This window comes from Botryllus schlosseri, chromosome 6, assembly GCF_051294905.1.
Source record: "Botryllus schlosseri isolate E-star chromosome 6, Bs_hap1, whole genome shotgun sequence".
Classification (NCBI taxonomy): Eukaryota; Metazoa; Chordata; class Ascidiacea; order Stolidobranchia; family Styelidae; genus Botryllus; species Botryllus schlosseri.
The window spans coordinates 18,551,989-18,577,239 of NC_137241.1; the positions used below are offsets into that span (position 1 = coordinate 18,551,989).

Genomic DNA, 25,251 nt, shown 5'->3' on the forward strand with positions numbered 1-25,251 from the left:
CAGGTGAGGCCCTGCCTCACTTTTACCCTATAACCGTACACCTGCGTCCCTAATAACAACGGATGAGAACTCGGACCGAGGCAGTGAAACGCTAAGATTGGGGGATTGTAGCCAGCCAACAGTTTACAAACCCAAAATTAACAAGTTCGGTCTTACATAACAGCCAAGGTGCTAAAAGTTGGTAGCTCAGCAATCACGAATAATAGTGTTGGAGAGGACAAGGACCAATGTAGTCGAAACACCATCAATATCAGAAAACTGCAAGCCTTCTGAGGAATCGACACTGCATTTTCCTATCCAACCAATTCCAGAGTACCGGGGTTCGAGAAGACCTACGCTCCACCACTACATCATCTCCCTCCCAGAAACATATCAGGGCATGTGGCCCACATTACCAATATAATCTTTCGGATTTCACTCCATCTCACTCAATCCACGATAATTTTTCAGTCTGAAAGAAGTTTTTAACCACAGTTGCCATTGCGGTGACGTATCACATCGAAATAGCAAAACAAGAGAATAACGAACGAAGCACCAGAAAATAATGAATCGCACAGTAATGAAGCCCATATCACAAATATAGTAGACAAGTATCACAGGAATGGTAACTTTTAACTGAAAATCCATAGATAATTAAGTATTGCGCCATGATCAATAATCACACAATACAGGCGGAACAGGCCACATCCAATTCAAGCGGTATGACATTCCCCAGATTGGTTCTTCTCGAACGTATTATTCATCGAACATGGGGATCCGACAATGTCATTGAACCCAAATTTGGCAATAACCAGGGCGTCAGAAAGAGCATTCGTGGAAATGTTTTCGGCAGCATTCCTAACATCACCGTCAGTCACATCGCACATCGACTTCTTTTCCGGAACTATTTCAGGCAGGTCTTCTTCGAAGGCGTCTTCGATAATTGACAGATTAGCATTGCTGCTGTGCATGACAACAGACGTATCCGATCCTTTGACAAGCTCTTCGTACGACGAGTCGTTGATAGTGGTCCATTCAGCTAAGGAAAGAAAAGTGATGTCTAGTTAGTAAATGCAGCGGTCAGGATCAAGATCACGTTATTTGTTTGCAAGGTATTAGTATAGAGCAGGGTTGTAACCAAGTCACAAGCAGACATGGGGTAATCGCGATTAGTAATCGTAATCGATTACGATGATTACAGCATTTTCAAGTAATCGTAATCGCAATCGATTACATTCGAAAAAATTCCGAAGTAATCGTAATCGTAATCGTAATCGACTACTTCCCATATCTAATCGATTTCTTTGTGAAAGAACGATTACTTTTTATTTGTACAAGGCCTATGAAATGAACTGAATATTCGAGAACAAGGAAGAGATGTTATACCAGTTTCGTGATAGCACAAACGTCTGATTTCAAATGCCATTGCCCATTATTACGTCAGAGGTAACCTATTAGCTTTGCTAGTCATTGCGTACCACAGTAAATAGATATTCGATGTACGTACCGTACATTAGTGTGATTGTAAGAACAGCCGCTGTGCTGTTTATCAGCTTATCAACACGTCTCACACGCCATAGTACCCCGCAGCAGGATAATTAATCACCACTTTGCCTAGTTTAAAATAGTAACTTGTGCATTAATGTTTGGTTATGCTTAGTTAAACGCAGTTTGACCGTTACTGATTGGCGAGCAGTAGGCCTATGTAGTACGTACGTTCACCGGAGAAAGATTTAAAATTTTGTACTCGTCAAATAAAACGAAGCATTAAACATCAACAGCTGCTGATACATATCATAACCGAGCCGTTTTTGCCGTTTCTCGTAACGGCATCTTGCAGTACATATCTGTATTAAGTTCAAGGCAGAGTTTTATGTTCTCTGCATCTTATTCTCGTATGACTTTACTGCCGTCATAGCCATGGACTTATATATCATGTTAGCGTGGGATATACCTAGAATCAGAACCAAAACAACAATTCGTCCCCCAGTCCAAACGTTGGTCTTTGGCCCCCATAGGGTGGTATTTTCAAGTTGAAGACTGAATGTCGTCAATAACATTGGTAATAGCATTATATTATTATTAATTTTTAATCCTCTCTCTGCCCCCGATAGTCAGATTTACGTCTGGTATCTTGTTATAATTACTTTAGTGTATGTTGTTAATTCATGGCCTCCGGTCTGTTATATAACCAAAAGATATTGTTGTATCCGAAACGTAGCAGACTAAAAGAAAAAACTTTTGTGAGACGCACACACAAATTGTCATGTCTTTAATGTTCTGTGGGTGCCCGGGAGTGGCATTTGCATTGTGGATTCAGATTGGAAGGACCAGACTATTAGTCACGACCACCCAGCGCGGCTATTGACAATGGGCACATACCCTAAGTTTCGGCCAAGGTCTTTCTTTAGTAGCACACTTCGTGAAGTCGCGTGTTGGTCGAAACTGCATGTCTTTTGGTGCGTCGTGGCACGGTATTGACTGGAACCTAAATTCCCATTACTATAAACTAGGGGTGCTTTTAGAACACAATCAATTTAAAGCAAACATGTTTAAAAGAAGGCCCTTGTTTAAAACATGTTTTTTATTGATTCTTTTTTTAAGCAATGGCGTCACGAATGTGGATTGACATTGACAATTGAAAATATAGGGGAAATATAGCTCATTTGACGAAATATCTTTAATATAATTGTTGAAGCGACTATTTTGAGGGGTTCCAACCCTCCTATATCGATGTATGTCGGCTACATGGGGTGGCAATTGTCCGTAGGCTCATACAACATGTTTTTTCGAAAGCATTTACACAAATATGGAATAATTTTACAACTTGAAAAAACACAATTTTCAAGTTATTTAAATCTCTCAAAAATACTCTATGATTTGTGTAGGTTTACGAAATACTTTTGAGTCCCCTTGGAGCTCGCTCCCCGCCCTATTGGGAAATGTGGGATGGGCACTGGTCACTGGGCACTGGTCAGTCACCCCATGTCTGGTCACAAGTCAATCTCACTTTTATATTTTTGACTCGAGTCAAGTCGAGTCATTTTCAATTCCCACCGAGTCAAGTCCGAGTCCAAGTCAGCGAACAGAGGATCGAGTCCGAGTCATGGTATTATGACTTGAGTCCGAGTCCAAGTCATTGTGTTGACTGCTCAGTTTCCAGTTAAAGTCTTCCTAAACCCACTTTTTTTAACTCTGTTTGGTGATATTGAATGGTTCGCATTTATAATATATAAATTTTCCTCAATTTTAGCAGTTTCTGGTCGCATTTTCAAGCACCAGTACCAACAAACGAAATCCCAATAGTGTGTTGGCTTCGAAATTACAATGAAATGTCGGTCTTGGCCGTCTGAATCTCGAGTCAATGACTTGCTTCGAGTCATGCGCAATGACTCGAGTCCAAGTCGAGTCAATACACAGATTGACTCGAGTCGAGTCGAGTCATTTCCGTATTTTGAGAAAATGACTCGAGTCGAGTCATCCGAAAATCGTGAGTCGAGTCATGACTCGAGTCATTACAACCCTGGTATAGAGACAACTTATAACTTGGTGTGAACTCAGTGATGAAGGGACCACAGGACCTGAAGGCCTTAAATCCATTCATCGCCTAACAAGTAAATATCACTTAGGTTACTTACAGCATTGGGATGACTAGAGTCTTGAGTGTGATTTTGAATGAATGACTTGTGACTAAGTGTCAAATTTCTGAGTCAATTTTCAAATCATTTAACATTCTACTTTACAACGCACCGTGAACCTCTGAGAAGTGACCACTTCATATTAATCATTTATTTATTGTAATCCACTTCCCTGTACCTTTTTGACATGTTCTGAACGATATCACAAAGAAGCTAGGACGCACCAAAATGACTAGGAATATCACAATTTTGCAAAAATCTATTCAATAGGTATCATTTGTATGAGGCTAGCTAGGCTTTTTAAGTTGAATATATTGTGTATCAGATATCTCTGAAACCACAATCTACCTCGGGCTAAATGTGGCATCGCAAATAAGGCAAGCTACCAATTATTTTCAATTCTCCAAGCGCTGAAAGCGAGTCGCTAATACACAATCACGAGTAGCCGATTACAATCCTCGATTGTTACCGCAACAGCCACCTGGCAAAGAGAAATCTCAAATAGTTGTGTTCACTTCAGCGCAACAACCCCGCTTGTCCCAGGCCAGTGACTTGCACACAACGTGTATCGAAAGATTTTATGTCACATTTTTCAGATTCCTTCGCAAGTTTTTATCTCCCGGGTAAAACGCTGCCGTTCCAAACTCACCATCCGTCGAAGTTTGCTCATGGTCGCCAGCACACTTTACAAGTCCTTCAGCCAGAAGCAACTCTGAGAGGACTTGCCAACAGTCCTCGTCCTCCAAAATCATAATTTTGACTCCGGGCAACAGCTCTGAATCGTCGCCGACGTTGCGTATTTCCGCTGTGACATTCCGCAATAAGTTGCAAACAAACTCGCTTTCACCAAAAACTACACACACACACCTTTCAATGACTTCCCTTCCAATACCTCGTACAGAAGCGGAGCGATTATCTGATTCCAGATGTCTTGCGTGGTTCGATAGTCCGGAACCTGAGTAACACATATGGGTGTTCAAAGAAGCCATCATTTGTAAAGTATACTAGGCATAGTTTGCCGAAAAAACTGTCGAGTATATGTGTAAAAAATCTAAAATCATAACCAAGAAGTAAGCAATGCAAGTACAAGTTTGTTATTAACCACATCTGGTAACACATTACGGCAGATTACGTAGCTGCAAATAAGTGGCAACCTTGACATCGAAACCAAGGGAGCACGCCTCTTGACTAATATCCAGGAATTTAAAGGTGTCGTTTGAAGATTGAAAGCATAATTGCGGAAAGTTACTTAGTTCTGAAATGAACCAGCATTGCGTTAAATTTGCACGAAATTCCATTTCTCCCACGAAGGATGTGCCCAAACGTAACTACAAGGGATTTTACACATATCGAGTCACGTCAGAATGCGACGATTCATTTTGAAACCAGACACGAGACATGAAATCCCTGCAACGCTTACTATTTCGAGTCCGTGCAATCGACATTCGGCCGATTGTCTCGGGTAGACACTCAGCTCCTCGGGCAGTTTGTGCAATTTTTCTTTGTGCAGACTAAAAGTCTCTCCGTGATCGATCAACTCCACCGAGGCAGTGTCATTCTTCAAATCCAAGATTCTCGCCCTTTCGAACGACGCATCGGAGCACACCGCCAGACATACCTGAAAATCAGCGTGTCGTTGTGAATTTGATACATTTCACTCAAGTTCGAATGGTTCTGACATCTTTAGCTTTATGCAGTCTCTAAATTGTGGTAGAGCTCGTAATAATATTCGTAGATCGTAGGCTTCTCTGATTTCTTCCACCCAAGGCACAAAATGTTTGTTGCGATACACAAGACACAATGCCATGTAAAGAACAGATAGGATGCCGAGACGACCAAATGTGCCCAATATCCACCTTGGCCTAATGCTTGGATGTTACTGGGTTCAATCCTGATCTTTCAACCGTATTTCTTCAGAGCCTTTCCCTAAGTGCATTCATCGGGTCGTTCTGGACATTTTTGCAAAGACATCGTAAGAACGAGCAGGGAGAGTAGTCAGATAAACACCCAGCGCTTCGAAACATTCTACTACCGGAACTCTAACAGGTTCTATCACGTCATGTTGGTGGATTTATTCACTGAACAAACTTGCCGACTGTGAAGAGTTTCCGAATGTGATTGTAAGAGAAAGGGTCTATCAAGGTTTTGTTTATGATCTCGGGGAAAAAGCAGGTTACCAAAATCAGTGACCACAACCGTTTCTCATGATGATAGAGGTTTTGAGGCACCAGTGTGATGGATTCGTAATAAAATTTACTTTTCTAGCTGAGCTAACTTCACGACATGAACTCGCAAGCAAATTGTTGCTAGATGATCACATTGTATAATATCAACCGCTGAAGGCTGAGTGATTACCGATTAGGTAAAATAGCGAGTATTATAGGCCTGGTTTTGCACAAAACTCAAAACCAGGTTTGTAATAACTCGAGTCATATTTTCAAATGCCCTAAATGACTCGACTCGAGTCAATTTTCGTATCGACTCGACCTGTACTCGAGTCATTGTGCATGACTCGAACCAAGTCATATGACTCAGGCTAGCACGGCCGACACGGTCATTACATTGTAACCTCAAATAGTAAAGCTACCATATTATTGAATTCATAACCACTCAAGTAGTGCGAGTAGGCAAAACTACATGTGTACTCTGAAAAAGCAGAAGTACGTCGCTACCCATTCCGCTTACCGTATCGGTTTCGAAATAATCGCACGTCTGCAGACGCAAGGCGCATTTCGCAGAGTTCGTATTCTTCATCAGCTGTCGCAATTCGGATGATTCCCAACCGGTGTCGAACTGCAACACAACAGTGAGCGGAGCGGTACCCGTCTTCACGAAGCAGACGTCTGCGAGTTCGCCTGAAATGGCAACGTATCTTCAATGCACGACGTGCAAGACGAGGAAAAACATCTGAAACACTCACCCATCTCTAATTGCATTTTCGGCAGGCAGCACATCCCGAATTCCTTGTGACCGTGCGATCCGGAGCAAGAGTCTGTACCGACAAGCAAGCTGAGACTATTGTCTAGCGATGAACCTTTTTCACTCAAAGTCACGGCGTTGGCATTGGCAGAGTCGGTACTGTCGCTGGATATAGATTGAGCTTCGTGACAGCTTTCGGCAGAAACCGGGCTTGACGTGGGATTTTCATCAAGTTCCGATTGATCTTGTTCGACAGGATGAATTTCTTCACATTTCGTAGATGTCGTATCGTATTTATCAGAACCTGTCTCGATTGCCGGAACACCGGAATCACATGTCGACCCCGTTGAATCAACAATGTCAGTCACGTTCACGACAATGTCGACAGCCTCAGTCACATTGTCTTTGGATAGACTTGGATAATTTACAAGTTGACCGCTAGCGTCGCTAGGAACGTGATGGGGAACATCACTCAATTCGTTCGGCGCGTCATTGACAGCATCCACGTTCTTTTCGAAGTTTGGCAAGCTTCCTTTATCGCAATCGACTTCCTTGCTGTCCGAATCAAGACCAGATCGACTGCCCACTTTCAAATTGGCATGTCTGTCTTCAGACAGCGAAAACTCATCGTCAGAATCAGACGGCAACGGAACCAGAAACGGACTGGGCCGCGTTTCGGAAACGGGGCACATTCCCTCATTTACAGGCTGCTCTGCGGCTGGCTCAACTCCTGACCTGCTGTCTTTGACAGGATTTTCACGTTCTAGCATGCGACAATTATCAGGTTCGGCAACGTTTTCCTGGCACACCGCCGAAATCTGCTGCTCGATTTCGGAATCGGTAGAAGAAGGTTCAAACTGGGCTATTGAGTCTACGTTTTCCTCCGCCGTCAAATAAGCATCCAGGCTCTTGTTTTCGTTACAGTCCGCCAGTCCGCGGTCTCGGTCTTCCTCGTACGATTCTTCGCCATCGTTCTTTACTTCTCGACAATCCATGTAGTTTCCGCTCATAGTGTCGGTGCTGCAATCGTCTCGGTCTCCGGGGTCATTTCTATCGCCCTCCGAGTCTCTATCTAAGACTTGACCACTTTCGCCAGGGCTTGTTACTTCATCATGTCGATCAGTAGTCGTGATTTCAATGCAATGGCCGTACCAATGAGGGACCTCATCAGAAACGTCAATACCGTCGTCTTGTTGAACCGTTTCCGTACGTACCGGCAAATTACTCTCATCGTGAATGACGGTGTCTTCCACAGCAGATTCCGGCACGTTGTCATCATCGAACACTGTGCGACTGCCGTCAGAGCTGCCTTGGTAAGGATGGACGTCAACAACGCAGATGTTGACGGTATTGGAACTGGAAGACGTGTGATCGTGGCTGTCAGACTCGAGGGCCTCGTCCGAGAGATCCGTCAATATCCGGTCGACCAATTCTTTTGCCAGTTCGTCGGCACGTTTATCCCGTTGTTCGTCGTACCTCAGATCGCATGCGCCTAAGAAAAGATTCGTTTAGGATCAGTCGGAACATGAGTATTTTAGAAAATCCTTAAAAATCCCACCAGTATAGACACATCAAGATCAACATATTTAGGATAATTGATTTTTCCAATGACTCGCAAATGTGACGCACAAACAAATTCGTCGTACACGATAGAAGACCGTGCAGTGTCACGCATATTATGGACAGAAGTTTTCGGTAACAGCAGTATTTCTACTTTTCATGAGTGCTCAAGTAGGTTTTGCCTACTTGTACTGCTCAAGTGGTTGTGATTTTACTTCTAAATCGCAAGTTTTCAGTTTTAGGGCTTACTAGAATACTTGCTTTTCTACTTCTTCTACCTCCACCACTACCAACAATGGCTACGATCACATTTGAGGTCTGGAAAATATTTTTGGCTAAAATCGCGTAGAAGCACCGCTCTACAAATCAACGATATAAAACTTGTTCTAGTGTTCGGGCTCAAATAAGACAATGATAATTTTCAGTTTATGGCCCAAATTACGTGATGGGATTGCTTCTCTGACCAACATCAATATTACTGTGCACACATTTCAAACAGGAAAACCAGAGACTAGTAGACATTCATTCACTATAATTGCAGTTAAAAAGTAAGAAATATACTTACGCGGGTCTTCACTACATTCTGCTTGGTCTTCGTCAGTGACACAGGTTGGAGATAAATTCAGATCGGCAAATTTCTTAGCGTTGTTCCCTTCAATGAAGAAAGCGGATTTAGAGTAGGGGTTTCGGAGAGTACCAACAGAATGATAGAGCTCCGATCACTTCCTGCCAATCAGTAACCTACAGACTTTAAGATGCTACTGCAAAGAGGCCGATACTAGACTATGACAAAAACGCATAATTTCCTAACACTGCGCTGTCAACGTAACATTCGGACCAGGACACGTCTTGGCTGTGATGAGTTTACCCATAGAACAGTGCAAATCTATCCATAAACTCAAAACTTTTCCATGAACAAAACATCGAATAAAATCCCTTCGCCCTGCGTACTTGGGAAAAGGCACAGGCATGTCGTCACGGAATACTTCCAAAACAAGGCCTACAAGAAACAGACTCACCCTCAACGCTACTGGTCGAGTCCTGGTTCTGATTGACATCGTCCGGCGGCGTGAGAAGATTGAGAAGCGACGAATCCAGAGAAATTGTCGACTTTTCTAGGGTTCCTCTATCGCGCGTCTCCTCGTCAGTAGAATTAACAACACAGTTCTTACCGGCACTGCGTACGACAGAAAAGATAAATATTGCGACCGTCAGCATCATATCAAATCAGTAATCCCAAAACAAGCGACACACTCACCCGCTTCCGAAAGCCTCGGACACCGTGTTACTTCGGTAGATCTTGAACGAGGACAACTGCCGCTTTCCGTGCGTACCTTCAATTGCAGAGGCGACGATAAAGACCGACAGCAATGTCACAAAACAACGATACTAACCAGCGTTCGGAACGAGCAGCTCTTCAGCCTCGTAAACAAAAACGCTGTCCGACAAACTCTCCGCGAACGACCCCTTCAGCGAAGTACGCACGACTTTCCACGGCACGGCCAGCAAGTCAAATGTCGGCAGAGAGTTGGCAGCACAATCCGAGCTCTCGGCACCTTTGGTGGAAGAACGATTCGATTCTCGGAGCTGCGTAATCTCCTTGAACGGCATTCTGGATTTTCCTCGATTCAGACCGTCAAACGTCTTGCGCGAGTCCCTGTCAGCGTTCTCCTTGTCGACGGCAGACGCCACGTTCAAGGCTATCAGTCTTTTTGAAAGCGACTCACTGTTTACAAAGATATCCACCTCAAACACTTTACCGTCACAACCATCCCTCACGGCTACAATTTTCACTTCAACCGCATCGGACACGTTGAATCCGTGGACGAAGCTCTTCAATTCCACGGTCGGCGTGGCGTTCCATGAATCGGCGCCATTAACTGGCTTCACTCCGGCCAAGGAGCACTCCATGCAAAACGCGGGCCACCCGAGCAAGCTCTCCCCAACTGGAATTATGTTTTCGACGGCCCCTTGAAAATTCACGCCTGTATCCAAATCGTTAATCAAGAATGAATCTCCATCCTTGCCGAGCACTTCAGCGCGAACCCAGTGGTCAACGTTTGAGATGCCGTCGTACGTCCGCACCAAGCAAAATTTGGCGGCGAGTATTCTTTCCGTTTTATCATCCGCGTCGCCAACCGGTCTGGGCGCGTTTGTCGATTCTGATATCAAAAGGTACGGCCGCAGAAATATTTTACCCGGATTTTTCAAGTCGGCGACGATAGCTTCGAAAGTTTCACCGACGTCAAACTCCCACATGATCGCGTCGGCCCGTTCTCTCTTCAGTTTCGATTCCAGTTTCATCTTTTTGGCCGGACTCACTTCCTGACGGCGTTCATACCCCGGTCTCTTGCCGCCTTCCACATTTATTTGCTTCTCAAAGTCCGACACGCTCGGGATGATGAGCTTTAAGAGCAGCACTTGCTCGAGATAATTCCGGATAGACTCCGGACAGTCCTGCATCATTTCCCCTCCGATTTCGCAAAATCGGGTTATGTCCGCGACGTGCGCTTCGGCCCATTCCCTCGTGTTGCTCTCTTCGAATTTGCTCAAAGCCGACGACACATTCGAGACACTCGAAACCATAGTTTCGGAGGCCGCAAACGAAGAGTTCTCTACTGACTGGACTCTCAATAAATCCACGATCCAATCTCCGCGATCATCTTGCGACTTCAGCTCGACAGCAAAAATTATATTCTCTCGCATAGCCTCTCCGTTGAAGCCAGCTGGCAAGGCGCATGAAAGAAGCATGTTTTCCGCCACTCTTCTCACATCGTTAGAACAACACAACAATTCATCGCCACGTCCAGCTCGGTCCCAATTACCCTCATTCAAGTCAAGAACACAAGCCTCTTCATTGTCGATGGCCAAAACTTTAATGCAGTGCCAATTTTCTCCGTAACGTTTCAAGTACAGCGAAGATGCTTCTAAATCCGTCAAGGTAACATAATCGACTTCATTCTTCTCACTGCGGTCCTGCAAGCATCGTGCTATCGTATCCTGTAATCTGCCGTTAGGCACGGCCAAATTGAGCGCATGGAATCTATTGCTACTTTCGTCGACGTGAATTATCCTGACACACCAGAAAGATCCACGTTCAAACAGGAAACTGCTGTCGTTACCTCCAACTGTTGTTATTTCCATTTCGACTGGCTTACCGTGCGTGACAACATCCCCGTGTTTGATCACAATCCGATTGCAAACGTCTTCATCACTTAACATCAGCGTCACATCATGAAAACCGCGTCCGTCTTTACTCACAAAAGTAATTTTCAAGTCTTGATCCAGCGTCATGTCCAGGAACGTGTCCGTAACAATCTTCCAAGATTCTGCAAGAAGCACCAAATCGTGCAGTCTGCACCGAACGGCCAGCATCGGAAAGGAAGCAAGATCGGCTGACACCGGCCTAGTGTCGCTCGGCAGGACTTCCGCTGTGTTGCCATAATCTACGAACAAAACGGAAAGCTTGCTGTCCACAACATCCGTACATCTGGCACGATACCATTCGCCGTCATCTGGACTCTTCGCAATGCACAGAGTGCCAACATCAACTCTGGCATCTGCGCTTTGTTCCGATCCCAGTATTTTGGCTATCTCGTCATATATCCGATCCATAGTGGGCTCATACCTTGACAGCTGAACGTAAAACAGTCCAGGATTGTCGCAATAACTAACGTAACCATCTTCAGAAGCGCCCATCTCAATGCTAATATTGGTAACCGTGGCGTTCGATTTCCTATCGTCGGACCGCTCGTGCCCGCTGGAACTAAAATCGAGCTTCGGCACGGGTAGAACGTTTTCGACAATCACATGATCACCACGGTCGGTCACAACATGTTTTCCCCTCACGGACTGGTCACTTAGGCTTGAGATCGCGCACGAATCCGCGGCGGCCAATCTCGAGTCCAAAGTCTCGTTCCACTCCTCGTTGAGTGATGTACCGCAAGGGTAAATCAAGTCCACGTCGTATGCTTCAGGGCAAGATTCGGATTGATGAAAGCAGGCGTCTAGTTCTACGTCGCTAACACGCTCCACTAGCTTGACGGTGTCTTCCGCTTTCCAATCACTTAATCCCCGCACATTGCGCAGTCGGCATCTAACTGCTTGCTGCGGCAGAACCAAGAATTTATCGTCGACGCTCAAAATATCTTCAGTATTCACAGTTTCTTTATTTCCATAGTCCACGAACAGTACCTTGGCAGTGTCGATGTCAGATTCCACTACAGTGCCCCTGTACCATCCGCCGTCGACGACGTATTTTGCAAGACAGACCGTCCCCGACGTTAGACTCGCGGGTTTTGAGATATTCTGAGCTGGCGCGCAATGGCGCTCAATTTCCTCCATTAGATTGTCCAAGTCGGTTGTATTGGAAGAAAGTTGCAGCCACACTTCGGACGGTCCGTCGACTTGCGACACATAAGCTTTCAGATTTTTACCGGTTTCAACGTCTAGTTTTGAATAGCTTGCGGGAAGATGCGACTTTGTTTGTTGTACATCTCGGCCGCCGAAAAAATCAACAAAATCAGTTTCACTGCCGTCCTGGTTACGCACCGTAAGCGACACTTTCATTGTCGAGGAGGACACGTCCATACAACAAGCACTGATAGAAACACTTTCCTCCACGGACAAATCTTCCAATTTTGAAACAGCCTCTTTCGTGTCAACGTGCACAGAACACTGAACTTCGCACTTGATAGCCTGCTCTGGAAGCGCCGAAAACCGCTTCGGCATGACACGCAGCTCGCCAGAATTTACAAGCGAGCAGTTTCCGTAATCAGAGAAGATAATTTTTATTTTACCGTCATCCTCAACAGAGACAATGTTTGCTCTGTACAGTCTGCCATCTTCGCAATACCGGCACAAGTACGAGCAAGTCCCATTCGGCTGAGTTACAGAGCTGTAGTTTTCTGCCGCGCAGTTGATGCTGCCCATCATAGCTTCGAGGGCCTCTTGTGTTTCACAAGGTTGCAAATATACTTCGTCGATCGACTCGACATGGCTGATATATACCCTCTTGACATCTCCTATCTTCATGGAGTCTATTCTCTTTGTTTGCACTTGTTCCTGCGAGCTACTCGGATTGCTGGAAGGCGATACGACAAACGACGCCTGATTGCTCGCAACCATCATGCGCGACACGCTTTTACCATCAATTTTTAGATCCACCGCCCATTTGTTTTCGGTGACGTCGAATGTGTTGAACCGGAGACGGCACGCGGCAGACCGGCACAAGTCCTCGAAGTGTTTCTCATTTCCGACAGTCCACTTCTCCCCGACAGGACGGATGTTCTTGAGCCGGCAATGTATTGCAAACCGGGGCCAGAGCTGCATGTTCGCCGATAGCTTTTTTGTCGAGCTGGATATGGAAACGGATTCTTTGTTGCCAAAGTCCACAAACTCCACAAGAGCGGTGTCGGGTTTCGAGTCGTTGATATCACTTACGACACCTCTGCGCCAAGCGAACGTGACGGGATGCTTCACGCAAACGATGTCATTTTTCTGCAACGAGGTCACCTGGTAATCCTGTCGCCGCTGCGCCGTGTAGAAACCGTCGACCTCTTTACAACACATCTCAAATACGTCGCGATTAGCGTCCAGGCGAATGTAGAAATCGTCAGGATTATTGATATGCGCGATGGTGACGGAATGACAAGATTTCGGCTCGATATTTTGGATCTCGCGATAATTCCCTTTAAACAGCGGGTCGTTATCGTTCTTCGGCACAGTGACAATAGACTCGGGACGCGGGCTGATTTCATCGCCGAAAGCAGAGTTGATACGAGTTCTCTGAGACGTGTCCGTGAACAAGTCAAGGTGGAGCTTGCCGTTGGTGCTGCCGGTGATCAACGATCGAAATTCTTTGTTCAAAATCATGTCTTCCAACTTAGACACCGTCTTTTCTGCCTTCTCGCGATCTTGAATTTGCGTCCTGATTTCTGATAGGCTACAAGGGACAGCATGCATTGGCGTTTGAGCGAGGTCAGAGTTCTGATCGAACAGCATGACGTCATCAAGTGGGACCGTGATCACATTTCCGTAGTCGACCAGAAAAACAACAGCATGGTTCACGTCGCGAAGTGGCGCCGCCGACATGAAATGGGCTCTGTACCATTTCTCGTCGTACTCGACAAAGCACAGAGTGGTGCGGGCCAGGTCCTGCAGCGCGGTACCGTGGGTTTTGCGGCTCCGGCAATGATTTTGCACTTTGTCCATAAAATCGTCAATCACGTCAAATTCATTCGATAACTGACAGTAAAACAGATCAGCCCTTTCCACGTGCGTCACGTAGTAAGTCTCTTCCTTGCCTACGATTCCGCCAGGGCCCCCGTAAAGATAGGACTTGATAGAATACGGAAAAGGGATGTTTCCAAAAGGCTCAACGTATCGACAATTTCCCGTCTCCAAAAGGATATCAGCGAAGTCTTTGAAGGGGGTTGAGATTCTCGCCATGAACAATTCGGAAACGCCATCCGTGACACAAGCGTGCACCGTACACACAACATCTTTCGTGTTCTCCATACGGAAACGCGAAAAAGCTTCCATCGCAGACGGCGACCAAAACTTCGATTTAGATTCCACGATTCCGTTCATCGTACACCGAATAGCGAGCGGAGGACCAAGAGACAGATGCGAGCTCTGAATTGGTCGCAAGGATGTAACAGAGACTCTCTTTTTCTGCCCCAAATCGACCAGCATCACTTCGACGAAGGAGAGATCGCTCAACGATAACACGGATGCGCGAAGAGCTTCCTTGCCCGACAAATATATACATGGCATCCCTCGGTATATATCACTGAAAGCCGAAGGTGGGGTGTGAAGGTAGCAGCTCAGTTCTTCTTCAAGGCGGCGGAAGGTGTGCTGCAAGTGATTGCTAAGCGGAAAGACCCAGAATTCTTCCGGGGTAGGGTTAGCGCATATCGACACCAAGACTTGATCACCAACGCGGCTGACTCCATGCGACGAATAATATTGTCTTGAAATCACTCGGGGAGAGCGCAAACCTTGGGAAGGTGGAGATTTATCGACCAGAACCCCTCCATCAGTTGCAGTAGCCCATTTCCCCAGTCCTTTTGCAACAATCTCCTTGTTAAGCAGTAACTTGTCCGATTTCGACGACACAAAGACTTGCGCTGAATACAATTCTTCGTGCTTAGCCGTAAACTTGGCTGTGACGCCGCTCTTTGCCACATATTCTTTCAAATATTCTACGCTAGCATCACACCATTTTCCTGCTACCGACCCAACGTTGTCAAGCGCGCACGGAATCGCAAAGTGTGGAAGTCGTTGGTACTCGACGGCGAGTGGTTTGAGATTGCTCGCATGAGTCAACTCGGTATGTCCAAAATCCACGAATTTCACCTCCACCGAGTCATTGCAAACGAAAGCTACTTGCCCGCGACACCAGTTCCTGGAACGTTGAGACTTAACACAGCACAATAGACCTTTCTCTACGCGAGGTAATCGATACGTGTCCGCTGGAGCAGAATTGTATATGCTGGTGAGTGCTCCGGTAAGTCTGATCATTTGGGCTTGCAGATCAATGAGCTGCACCCATAACTTGCCAGGATCCTCGACATGGGTGATTCGAATAGGGATTTCGGTGTTGATAGGAACTGCAATTTTGTCCATCGTCACAAGTGAATTGTGGCTCACATTCTTGGTTTTACTGGGGCTAGTCAAGCCAACCAGCTCGCCGTTGTAATACAACCGTACAGGAAACGGATTCAAATCAATGTTAACAAATTCCACTTTCACACACTTATCGACGAGATCGTTCAGAATTTTCACCATTTCCTGCTGACGTAGAGCGCCGGAAAGAACGCAATGAATACCTTGAACAGGAAGCTCCATAAACTTCGGATGCAAAGTCAGCAGGGACGATATGTCACATTTCTCAGTGTTGCCATAATCGATAAACCTCACCGTCGCGTCGCTGCCGTTCATTTCCAAGATTTGTGCCCGATACCAGTTGCCATCCTCCGAGAAGTTGGCACAACAATACTGTCCTTTCGATGCCCCGGCGAGCGGGCTGGCATTTGCTTCACTGTATGTTTCGTACAGATCATCCAACAGACGGTTGAGTCTGTCTTCTATTCCGAGGTCGTGACAGAAGAAAGACCCATCCGGAAGTACCGCGCCGATGGAAACGTTCAACTTTTGCCGCAGGGAAAACTTTCGAACTGACAGATGACACTGCTGAGTAGGACCAGCGATCTCTGCTCGCAAACTCATGAAACCTCTGTCGAGGAGGAATTTGCTGATATCCGGCGATTTTGCAATCATGGAACCATCCTTGAACGCGCAGACTTCAATTTCCAACTCGCAGTACATGAATTCCTTGCTCACTTGCTCGGCCACAAGCATTGTCCAATGCCCACAAGTCGACTCGCCTTCAGCTTGCAGACTAAAAGCATGACACTGAGGTTCAACGTTAGCGAATACTGCCGGCATGCATTTGAGGTCTTGGCAAGCTGTGACTTGATGGTGACCGTAATCTATGAATTCCACAATGCACGAATTTCCAGTACAGCTTTTGATGACCGCTCTATACCACTCTCCGTCTTTGGCATATTTCGCCAGGCATTGGTGTCCTGCAATTATCAATGAACCAAAACTAGAATCAACAATCCAGGTAGAGCATACTAAGAGTGAGCATGACGTGTACAGGGGATGGGGGAGGGAGAGTGGAAAACGCCCATTTGTCGTCGACAAATCAAGGCCTTTGTTTTCCAGTTGGGTGCACCAACATTAAGCCAATGCTAGATTGCTAGTATACAATATTCGGATCATTAAGGCTTCATTCTAGCAACACTAATATTCGCAAACAATGAAATAGGTAAATATCCAATGACTGGTCGAATGACTGTGCCAGCAATAAACTATTAAAACTGTGGAAGTTGGCCTGCGGGTCATGACAATAAAGTTAACAGTGAACATGGACATTTTGAATTTGGATCATCAGTATTATTAAATCGAGTTTCCGTGGATACGATCGTTTCACAGGGGAGAATATATTAGAACTGCTGCACTGAACTCACTCGACACACTACAGAAAGTGGTGATACGAGGAAGTTATTATACCTCAACCAACATTTGGGGGATAGAATTTGACAAACCGGTATTGAGTTATGAGAAGTTATGAGCAAGCAGTGCCACCAGATATTCGTTGCATTATATTCCTTGAGCACTATTACTTGAAAACGGCAGTCTAGTCTTGGTGTTTCCTCTTCTGTAAATAACTAGCTTTTGGTTACTTTTCCCTCCAACAAACAATTGAACATGTTTGACATGTGCTGTCATGTGGGATTATTTACTTGGAAGTATTTCATATCTGAATAGCATGTTTTCATAGAAAAGTGAATGGTGAAATTGCAATTTTCAATTACTCATTACTGCATTGTGGGCCGGAGCAAATTGTCTGGTGGACCATATGCAGCCCGGTACAAATTGGTAAACGACTCAAGTAGTGTGGTGTCGTTGCGTGTGATTGTTTGTAACAATGCAGAATTGCTACTTTAGAGTTCCAGTGCCATGAGCACCATTATGGTGGTATGCCAGTGGTGTATACGATAATGCGGACTTTGTCAACTATTGCATGCGGTCTGGTAGTGTACGTGCTAACAGACTGACAGTAAACATACTGTCTGGCCAATAACAAATGTCATAAATTTCTTCCGGGTACCGGTAGTTTAGGCTATATTGCTGCGCATGCGCAGTGCACGTATGATCGGACTGAGTTGACTTTTACGATAGAACGAATAGCACCAACAAAGCACCCGACGTTGTGCGGTTGGTCTATTGCTATGAATATCACACAGTTGAAATACGAGCAACAACTGTCACACAGTTCTAATCTTGTCCCGCCCCAAAATCGGATAACCCGAGATGAATTCTGGTCTCGCAGAAATAATTGCAGGAAAGGTAAAAAGATGCTACAGCGGCCTGAGCATAAAACAATTCATGTATTCAGAATCAGTGTGCAAGTTTTGAAACAAGATCGGGTTCAATACATTTTCCACTGAAATTGTCAACTATAAGATTTTTTAATATTCAGATATTCTGAACCCCTTAGCAATAAGGAAGCTGGTGCACTTACCAATACTGGCATAGTTCAAAGTTTCCAAATTGACAATGCAGGATTTGATCTCGGCCGCCAAGTCATCGATTAAGCTCTCGTTCTTTGAATGTTGCCCAAAAATTGTCAAGTTGATTGCTGTGACAGAGAGAACAGGTGTAAGGGCTGCGAGTTAAGTAGGAATTTGTGGGCAACGTACATGGACCAAAGACTTCACAACCTGTCAATATGATGCGAGATTTTTCCCAGGTTTGCATCCCGCCTGCCTGTTGACTCCACGTATATGCTTCTCCGACTTATTATTAATCTCCTGCAAAATACTGTCACTATCAATAAATTTGTGTACCAGCTACCAGGTCAAGTACCGTAGCTCAGTACAATCACCTAACAGAGTTTTGATTCCCGAGGCAAAACAAAGATGACATGGAAAGTGTACTGAATTCTAAAAGGTTTCATGTTCATCATCATCAAATTACAATACAATATATAAAGATGGGAAGTGTCATCCACTGGACTTGGAATGCCTGCTTCCTATGACGCACTAACAAAATGGCCTGCAGATTATAATGAAAACATGTAAATAGAAGGCATGCACTGATACACATGCACACTGAAAACTATCATAATTGAAGAGATAACAAAGATGACATCGGATGAACTAGCAACGAAATAAGTCGCATGCCTCATTATAGGGAGAGAGATATTTATTGATTTGTCCAACCGTAAAGAAAACATCATTGGCACATGAAACAACAATTGGCAAAATCGAAGTGACACGTCGTGGTCCGGTGTATCAGACACCAAAGAATGTAGGTCTTTCTGCATTCTTTGGCCTGACTAGCTCATTGGACTGTATTCATTCACTCAGTAATCAGAGGACAGTATATATACCGTACCAATACAGTACGCTGCCAATAGACACGCAGTGGCGAAGTGTTTGATCGCACATGAACTGCGTGAATAGGATGTGACTCTGGGGTATCATCTCCTCTCGTCACAACAAACGTCCAAAGATACGGGTAATGCAATTACGAATCGTGATTATACCGGACCGAAAGCAAAATCACAAGGTTCCGTTGCCCTAACTCGCAATTTCGCATTATCTATACTCGCATGTGGCTACCAAGCATCAAAATATGCTTATTACACATAATGCGCATTGTTGTGCAATATTCGCGAAGAGTACGAAGTTGGTACGCAAATCACACCGATGAGGCGATGACACTACGTAAACAATGAAGTTTGAGAGCTCAACGACGTACCGCACGACGTACCGCACGACGTAGATGATCTACCAACAAATAATAATTGCCTTTTGTAGGCTATGATTCAAAAGTCGCATTACCGAAACCTCCATCAACGTCTTCTTTGCCGTAACTGCGTTACTTTTTAAGCACCGACATTCAACATGATGTATATTTGTTTTGCATTTAGGGTTCTACGCAGCCATGTCTTCTAATCAATACTAGGCAGCTCTTAAGATTACCGGACCACAGATCGACCTCGCCTACCGACACATGCAGCATTTATTTTTGTCGCTTCCTTTTATGTTATCTTTTCTTAAATCCAGTGTGCATGCCTGTTATTTACATGCTGTAGGCCAGTGGTTCTCAACCTGGGGGGCGTGAAAGCATTGAAGGGGGGGCGAAGAAGCGGTCAACTGAAAAAAATTTCGAGCTTCGCGCCATTTATCTCCAGTTCACGCGTGTTTCTCAATATACAGACCTAATTTCATTCTTTTTAATTCTCTCATCAACACTCATAACCTTCCATGCCACCAAACAATCTGTTGGGGTTGCCAGCTTCCTGGTTGGATTTTGTGATACGGCGATAAGGGGGACGCGAAATTTTTCACTATCAAAAAGGGGGGCGTGTCTAAAAAAAGTTGAGAACCATGGCTGTAGGTCAAGGTGGGTGTCTGCATGATAAGAAGACTACTCCAAGTCGTTTCGGTACCCTCCTATCTTTTGATTGTGCCGCAACCTTGTGGTGTATTGATTTGATAAACATTTTAATGAAAGAGGATGAGATCACTATTAGTATCAGCTGAATACATGCATTTCATCATTTCAAATACCACAAGACTGCGACACAATGAAAGATTGCAAGGTGTCGGAACGAGTAGTCTTTGAAATCAGCCACCCTCCTGGGTCTAGGCCAGTGATTACCAACCGCGGCCCTGAGGGCCGCATGCGGCCCCCAGCCAGCCTTCTTGCGGCCCGCAAAAAATATTAAGAAATCGAGTTATGACAAAAAATAATATTTATATTTATACAATACACTTGCTTGGCTTGGAGTCTGGAGTTTTTAATCAGGATTGCAGGAAAGTCGTGAGTGGACTGCTATCGATAGCCTACGTCACTGCTGTTTCAATTCAATATGCCATAACTTTCCAGTTGAACGAGCAGTAGCTATGGATATAGGGAAAGACAGGACCATAACTGCCGCACGCCAAACCCCCAATGGGGGGGGGAGCTCGAACGGGGCTCAACATTATTTTGTGAATTAGCATAAATTATAGAGTATTTTTTGAAAATTGATGCATCTTTTTAAATTTCTTTGCTCTAGGCGTGATTTTATGCTGCTAAATATCTTAATTTTGGGGTACTCATCCCCAAGAAAAAATACGCAAGATTTATAGAAATTGGCATTGAGCATATCGGCGTTGGCCATTACCGCGCCACGACGCACCAAGACATACTAATAAGTTTTAGGCCATGTAACATGCGACTCCAAGAAGTGTGTCAGAACGATCGGCAGCGAGAAAACCTTGGCCGAACAAGACTGCCCTTATGCTGACAAAATACTGTCTTGGTAATCTGAACCTCACGAGACAAATATCATCCCACAGGGAAAAATTATATTCCAGCGAAGAAATACGAATTTGAAATCGTGTGCATATCTTAGTTTAGAAGCCTACGTTTGGGCGATTCTATATTTTTTGATATAGCAGACAGGATAGATCACAAATAACATGTTACGGAATCATACGAATGGATCCTACAGTTTCCAAGACACCTCACTCAGCTCTATACTGGTAAATATGATTACGTGAGCAGCGAGGTCAAGAAATTGATAGCAATAAATATGCAATTCCCGATCATATTGACCGATTTTATCATGAATTATCGAAAATTGTCGCGCTTCGCGCTGACTCACTTAACATGTACGACTATAGTTTCGTGGCAAAAGCGAACAAGGTGATACGGGTTGGTTTATCACCCTATGGGAGCCCAAGACCCAAGTTTAATAAAACAATTTTGGGGGGGGGGGTGACGAAGTGCTGTTTCGTTCCTGTCAACGGGTATACGCACGAATATGTTTAATTATTATTGAAGGGCCCTAACCTTTTCAAACACACCTCCCTCGGCTCTACCTGTAAAACTGATTACGTGAGCAGAGAGAGGATAAAAATTGATGGCAATATATATGCAATTCCCGATCATATTGACCGATTCAATCATGAATTACAAAAAATTTTCGCGCTTCGCGCGTGCAGGCGATAAAATCTGTCTCATTAAATCGCTCCGAAAGCAGCATATAATTGGTAGTCCTATAGCTCACGACCGAAGCGCCCGCATAATTTTATAGGTCCGGTCTTTATCGGAAGCTAGTGTCGCACTGATTCCAAAAATAGAAATGGAAATCTCGCCAGGGCAATAAAACTACTCCGAAATAGCCACCAAAGGTCGATTGCTCTGAACAATGGGAGCGCAGCAACACAATGACCATAACAGTGGCCAATGGCGTCAAGCGATTGATCGGATGAAGGCCAATTTTCATATTTGGATGACTATTTTGGGCCCGTTTGATTGCCCTGGTATTCGTGCGGTCCCGACCGTACTCTGAAATTCTAAATTTGGCCCTGACACCGAAAAAGGTTGGGAACCATTGGTCTAGGCGATGTAAACAAGATGCATGCACAGATTGCACACTGGATAGGAAGAATTAAGGGATATAGCCTAACATAAAACGATATGTCCGGTGTAATCTATAGGGCTGGCTAGTTAGGCCTATTCATTGAAAATGCTTATATTTAGACTAGAATTAAATGTGGACTGAACATGCTCGACGACTGTCAGATAGCCGGCACGATGCTGTTCCACACTCGAGGTCCGGCATACTTGATAAAGCTATGCGTTTTTCTGCATTCCGTCCTGAATATATTGTAGTTGTTCGTCGATGACGAGCGTGTATTGCAGCCTACTTGTGCACTTATATGATTCCATAGTCGTTGAAATTTGTGGGACAGCGATCGCAATGGAGCTGATACACAAGCTTGGCAATTTCTAGCTATCGTCATATCCTAGGCTTACCATATTTTGGAAATGTAAAAAGAGGACACTTTTTCAGAAATTTCAGACACGCAAAACTGGAGAAGAATTCTCAAAAACCGGTAAATTTTTCCCACCTCGTGATCGGTTGACTAAAAAAAAAAAAAAAAAAATAAGGTCATCACTTCAGCTCAGAGCTCAAAATAACGTTTTTCTCTATACATTGCCAGGCGGATGACTAAAAAAAAAGGTCTTCTTTTCGCTCAGAGCTTAAATCACCACTTTTCCCTCCGAAATACCCGCCGGAGCTTCCCTTCTGCGCTAATTTACGGCATATCACTCGCGATTTCCTCTATATCTGACATAAATTTTCAAAAAAGAGGACAAAATCTCAAAAAAGAGGGCAAAAGGGCGTCCTCCGAGGACACTTTCAAAAAAGTCAAAAAAGAGGACAAATCCTCTTAAAAGAGGACGCCTAAGCCTATCATAAGCCTATCCTAAGCCTATCATATCCCTACGTCTTTTCAGTAGCGATGATCAGATATGCCTATCTAGGCCCCCGTGGGGCGTCACCTATATACGAAGAATCCGATATGTAGTTTTTGCACCGTGTCAATTTTATTCTTGCGGGTATCACCACAGCAAAGAATCACATATTGTAACTTATTGATTGGAATAAAGAGTTAAAGACTATCAGCATAACCCAAATCGGCAAGGACTGACCAACACGGCATGAGCAGACCTGGGTTACCATCATAAGCCCTTTTGGGGGGCAATTTGTCATCTGGAAATTTATGCAACTCGATCTTTCAAAAATATTTTCACGCTGCGCGCAATTTAAAGTTGTCTAATATATTGATTATTGGATACCCTTCCCTCAATGAAAATACGCATGATTTACAGAAATGTGCACTTCGATGTCGGCCATCACCGCGCCACGACGCACCAAGACATATGAAGTGACAGGACATATAACATATGCGACTCCGACAAGTGTGCCAGAACGATCAGCAGCGAGAAGACCTTGGCCTAAAAGGACTGCTCTTGTGCTGACCGAAAACTTCGATAACTTCGATATATATAGACCTATATACACAAATTGTCCGTATAGGCACCTAAATGGCTGGTGCCGAATGTTGCTGTCCTGGTGATCTGAGCCCCACACAAGACAAATGCCTATCTGGCAGGAAACATAATTTTCCAGTAAAGAAATGGCAACTTGAAATCGTGTAGGCTGCGTCTTTTAGTTTAGTACGTTTGGGCGATTACAATATCTTTTGACATAGCAGAAAGGAGGTCACGAAATAGCATCATTAAACCAATGGCACGCCCGAACATGTTTAATTATTATTTATAGGGATCCCACTTTTTCCAACACACCTCACTTAATTAGGTCTACCGGTAAATCTGAGTACGTGAGCATGTATAGACGATAAGTAGCGTGGAAAAGGCGCAGAGTCGGGGGGACGGTGAAGTTCGGTTGATCACCGTTTGGTGGGCCAAGACCAATGTTTGGAAGGGGGATGACGAAGTGCTGTTACGGTCTTGAATGTCGGACAGTCGGCGAGATACTGTTCCACAAATCAGTTCCGGCGGAAAATCAGGTCGACGGAAGATACGGCACGACATATATTTAAGGAGTGGGGGTGGGAAAGATGACCCCATTTTTTATTGTTCAACACCCCAGAAATATTGTAAAATGCGGGTAATTCGGGAGTCGACTCTAGGTGATGACTTTTTTTAAGTCGACACGGCGCTATTGATCGAAAAATTTTCGAAATCACCAGTTTCCTTTTCGAGTAGGCTACTTTGTCTGTGTCCTCTTTTTCGGATCTCAAAATACGGTAACCCTACTATATTCGCCGAATAATTGAGGGCTTAAAGCAGGGGCGGTCAACCTTTTCGACCAAAGGGCAACATGAGATTTACAAATCATTGCGAGAGTCACTTGAATGTGAATGACCTTTTTCTAGTCGTTCGATAGGAGCGAGCCGGATTAGGTAACGGTAAGAACAAAACGCACCAAAATCGATATTCATGTCACTGCGCGAAATGCGAAAAAAATTAGTTGATGAACGAATTCGTTCAATGATGGTGTCACTTGCATATAATGCGGGTCACCTCGTATACCGCTTGGCAGTGGCGGCTCGTGACAATATCGGGTGGTGGGGCAAGGGCTGCAAGCGACTTTTTATCAAGATGACGTCACAATGGAGTTTTCCAACGTAAACAAGTAACTTAGTGGTACGAACTACGGTAACACGAACTTCCCGACAACAGTGATTTAACGTATGTGCCGCGAGAGGTCTGCCGGTGAGCTGTGACTTGAAGTGTGGTAACTGCGTAAACGGCGTACGGAACAAAGATTTCACACGTCTCATGTTCGCACTATACCTGACTTGACTAATTATCTGCAGAAATGGAAATGACTATAACTCGAGAGATTGCGTAAGCCTAGCTGGAAAGGTCAACGAGTTCGGACACATACGCAATTGTTATCTCATAGATTGGACAATGTCATATTGAATCCAAAACATAATTCTGAAGAACTACGGATAGCAGCCTCGGAAATTCGGTCCCGATACAGCATAGGAGATGTTTTGGCCTTGGTGCTGGAGACTGTCACACGACACATACGGCTTACGGTCTATATGTCTGCTGCAAAATCGCCTTTGGAAAATATATTACCGAATAAATACGTGGATGAAAGCCGAAAACTTGGTACACTGTTACATGAAATCAACGAGAAGTAGCCTCATGACCGTTTTCGGTATGGTACACTGTCAAAATTAATACAAACAGACCA

General features: G+C 44.6%; 1 protein-coding gene and 1 long non-coding RNA gene across 2 annotated transcripts in view; one reads left to right on the forward strand and one right to left on the reverse strand.

Annotated features, from left to right (window-relative positions):
* Nucleotides 1–25,251, forward strand: part of LOC145441360 (uncharacterized) — a 370,726-nt gene that overhangs the window by 13,756 nt on the left and 331,719 nt on the right. The gene's annotated exons all lie outside the window — the stretch shown is intronic.
* On the reverse strand, nt 425–18,517 carry LOC145441358 (uncharacterized). The gene is made up of 12 exons (XM_080319204.1): nt 18,371–18,517; nt 18,193–18,309; nt 9,491–16,687; nt 9,355–9,430; nt 9,116–9,273; nt 8,662–8,748; nt 6,538–8,028; nt 6,303–6,472; nt 5,038–5,235; nt 4,485–4,572; nt 4,267–4,422; nt 425–1,018 (listed from the first exon to the last, which is right to left on the reverse strand). The coding sequence occupies exons 1-12, from the start codon at nt 18,426–18,428 to the stop codon at nt 693–695; spliced, it is 10,122 nt and encodes a 3,373-aa protein (XP_080175330.1). The 5' UTR covers nt 18,429–18,517; the 3' UTR covers nt 425–692.

Coding starts and splice junctions, on each gene's coding strand:
- LOC145441358 (XM_080319204.1), bottom strand. CDS start 18,428: ATGCAAACCTGGGAAAAATCTCGCATCATATTGACAGGTTGTGAAGTC. Junction 8,749..9,115: donor CTCGACCAGTAGCGTTGAGG/GTGAGTCTGTTT, acceptor TCTTCATTGAAG/GGAACAACGCTAAGAAATTT. Junction 8,029..8,661: donor AGAATGTAGTGAAGACCCGC/GTAAGTATATTT, acceptor ATCTTTTCTTAG/GCGCATGCGATCTGAGGTAC.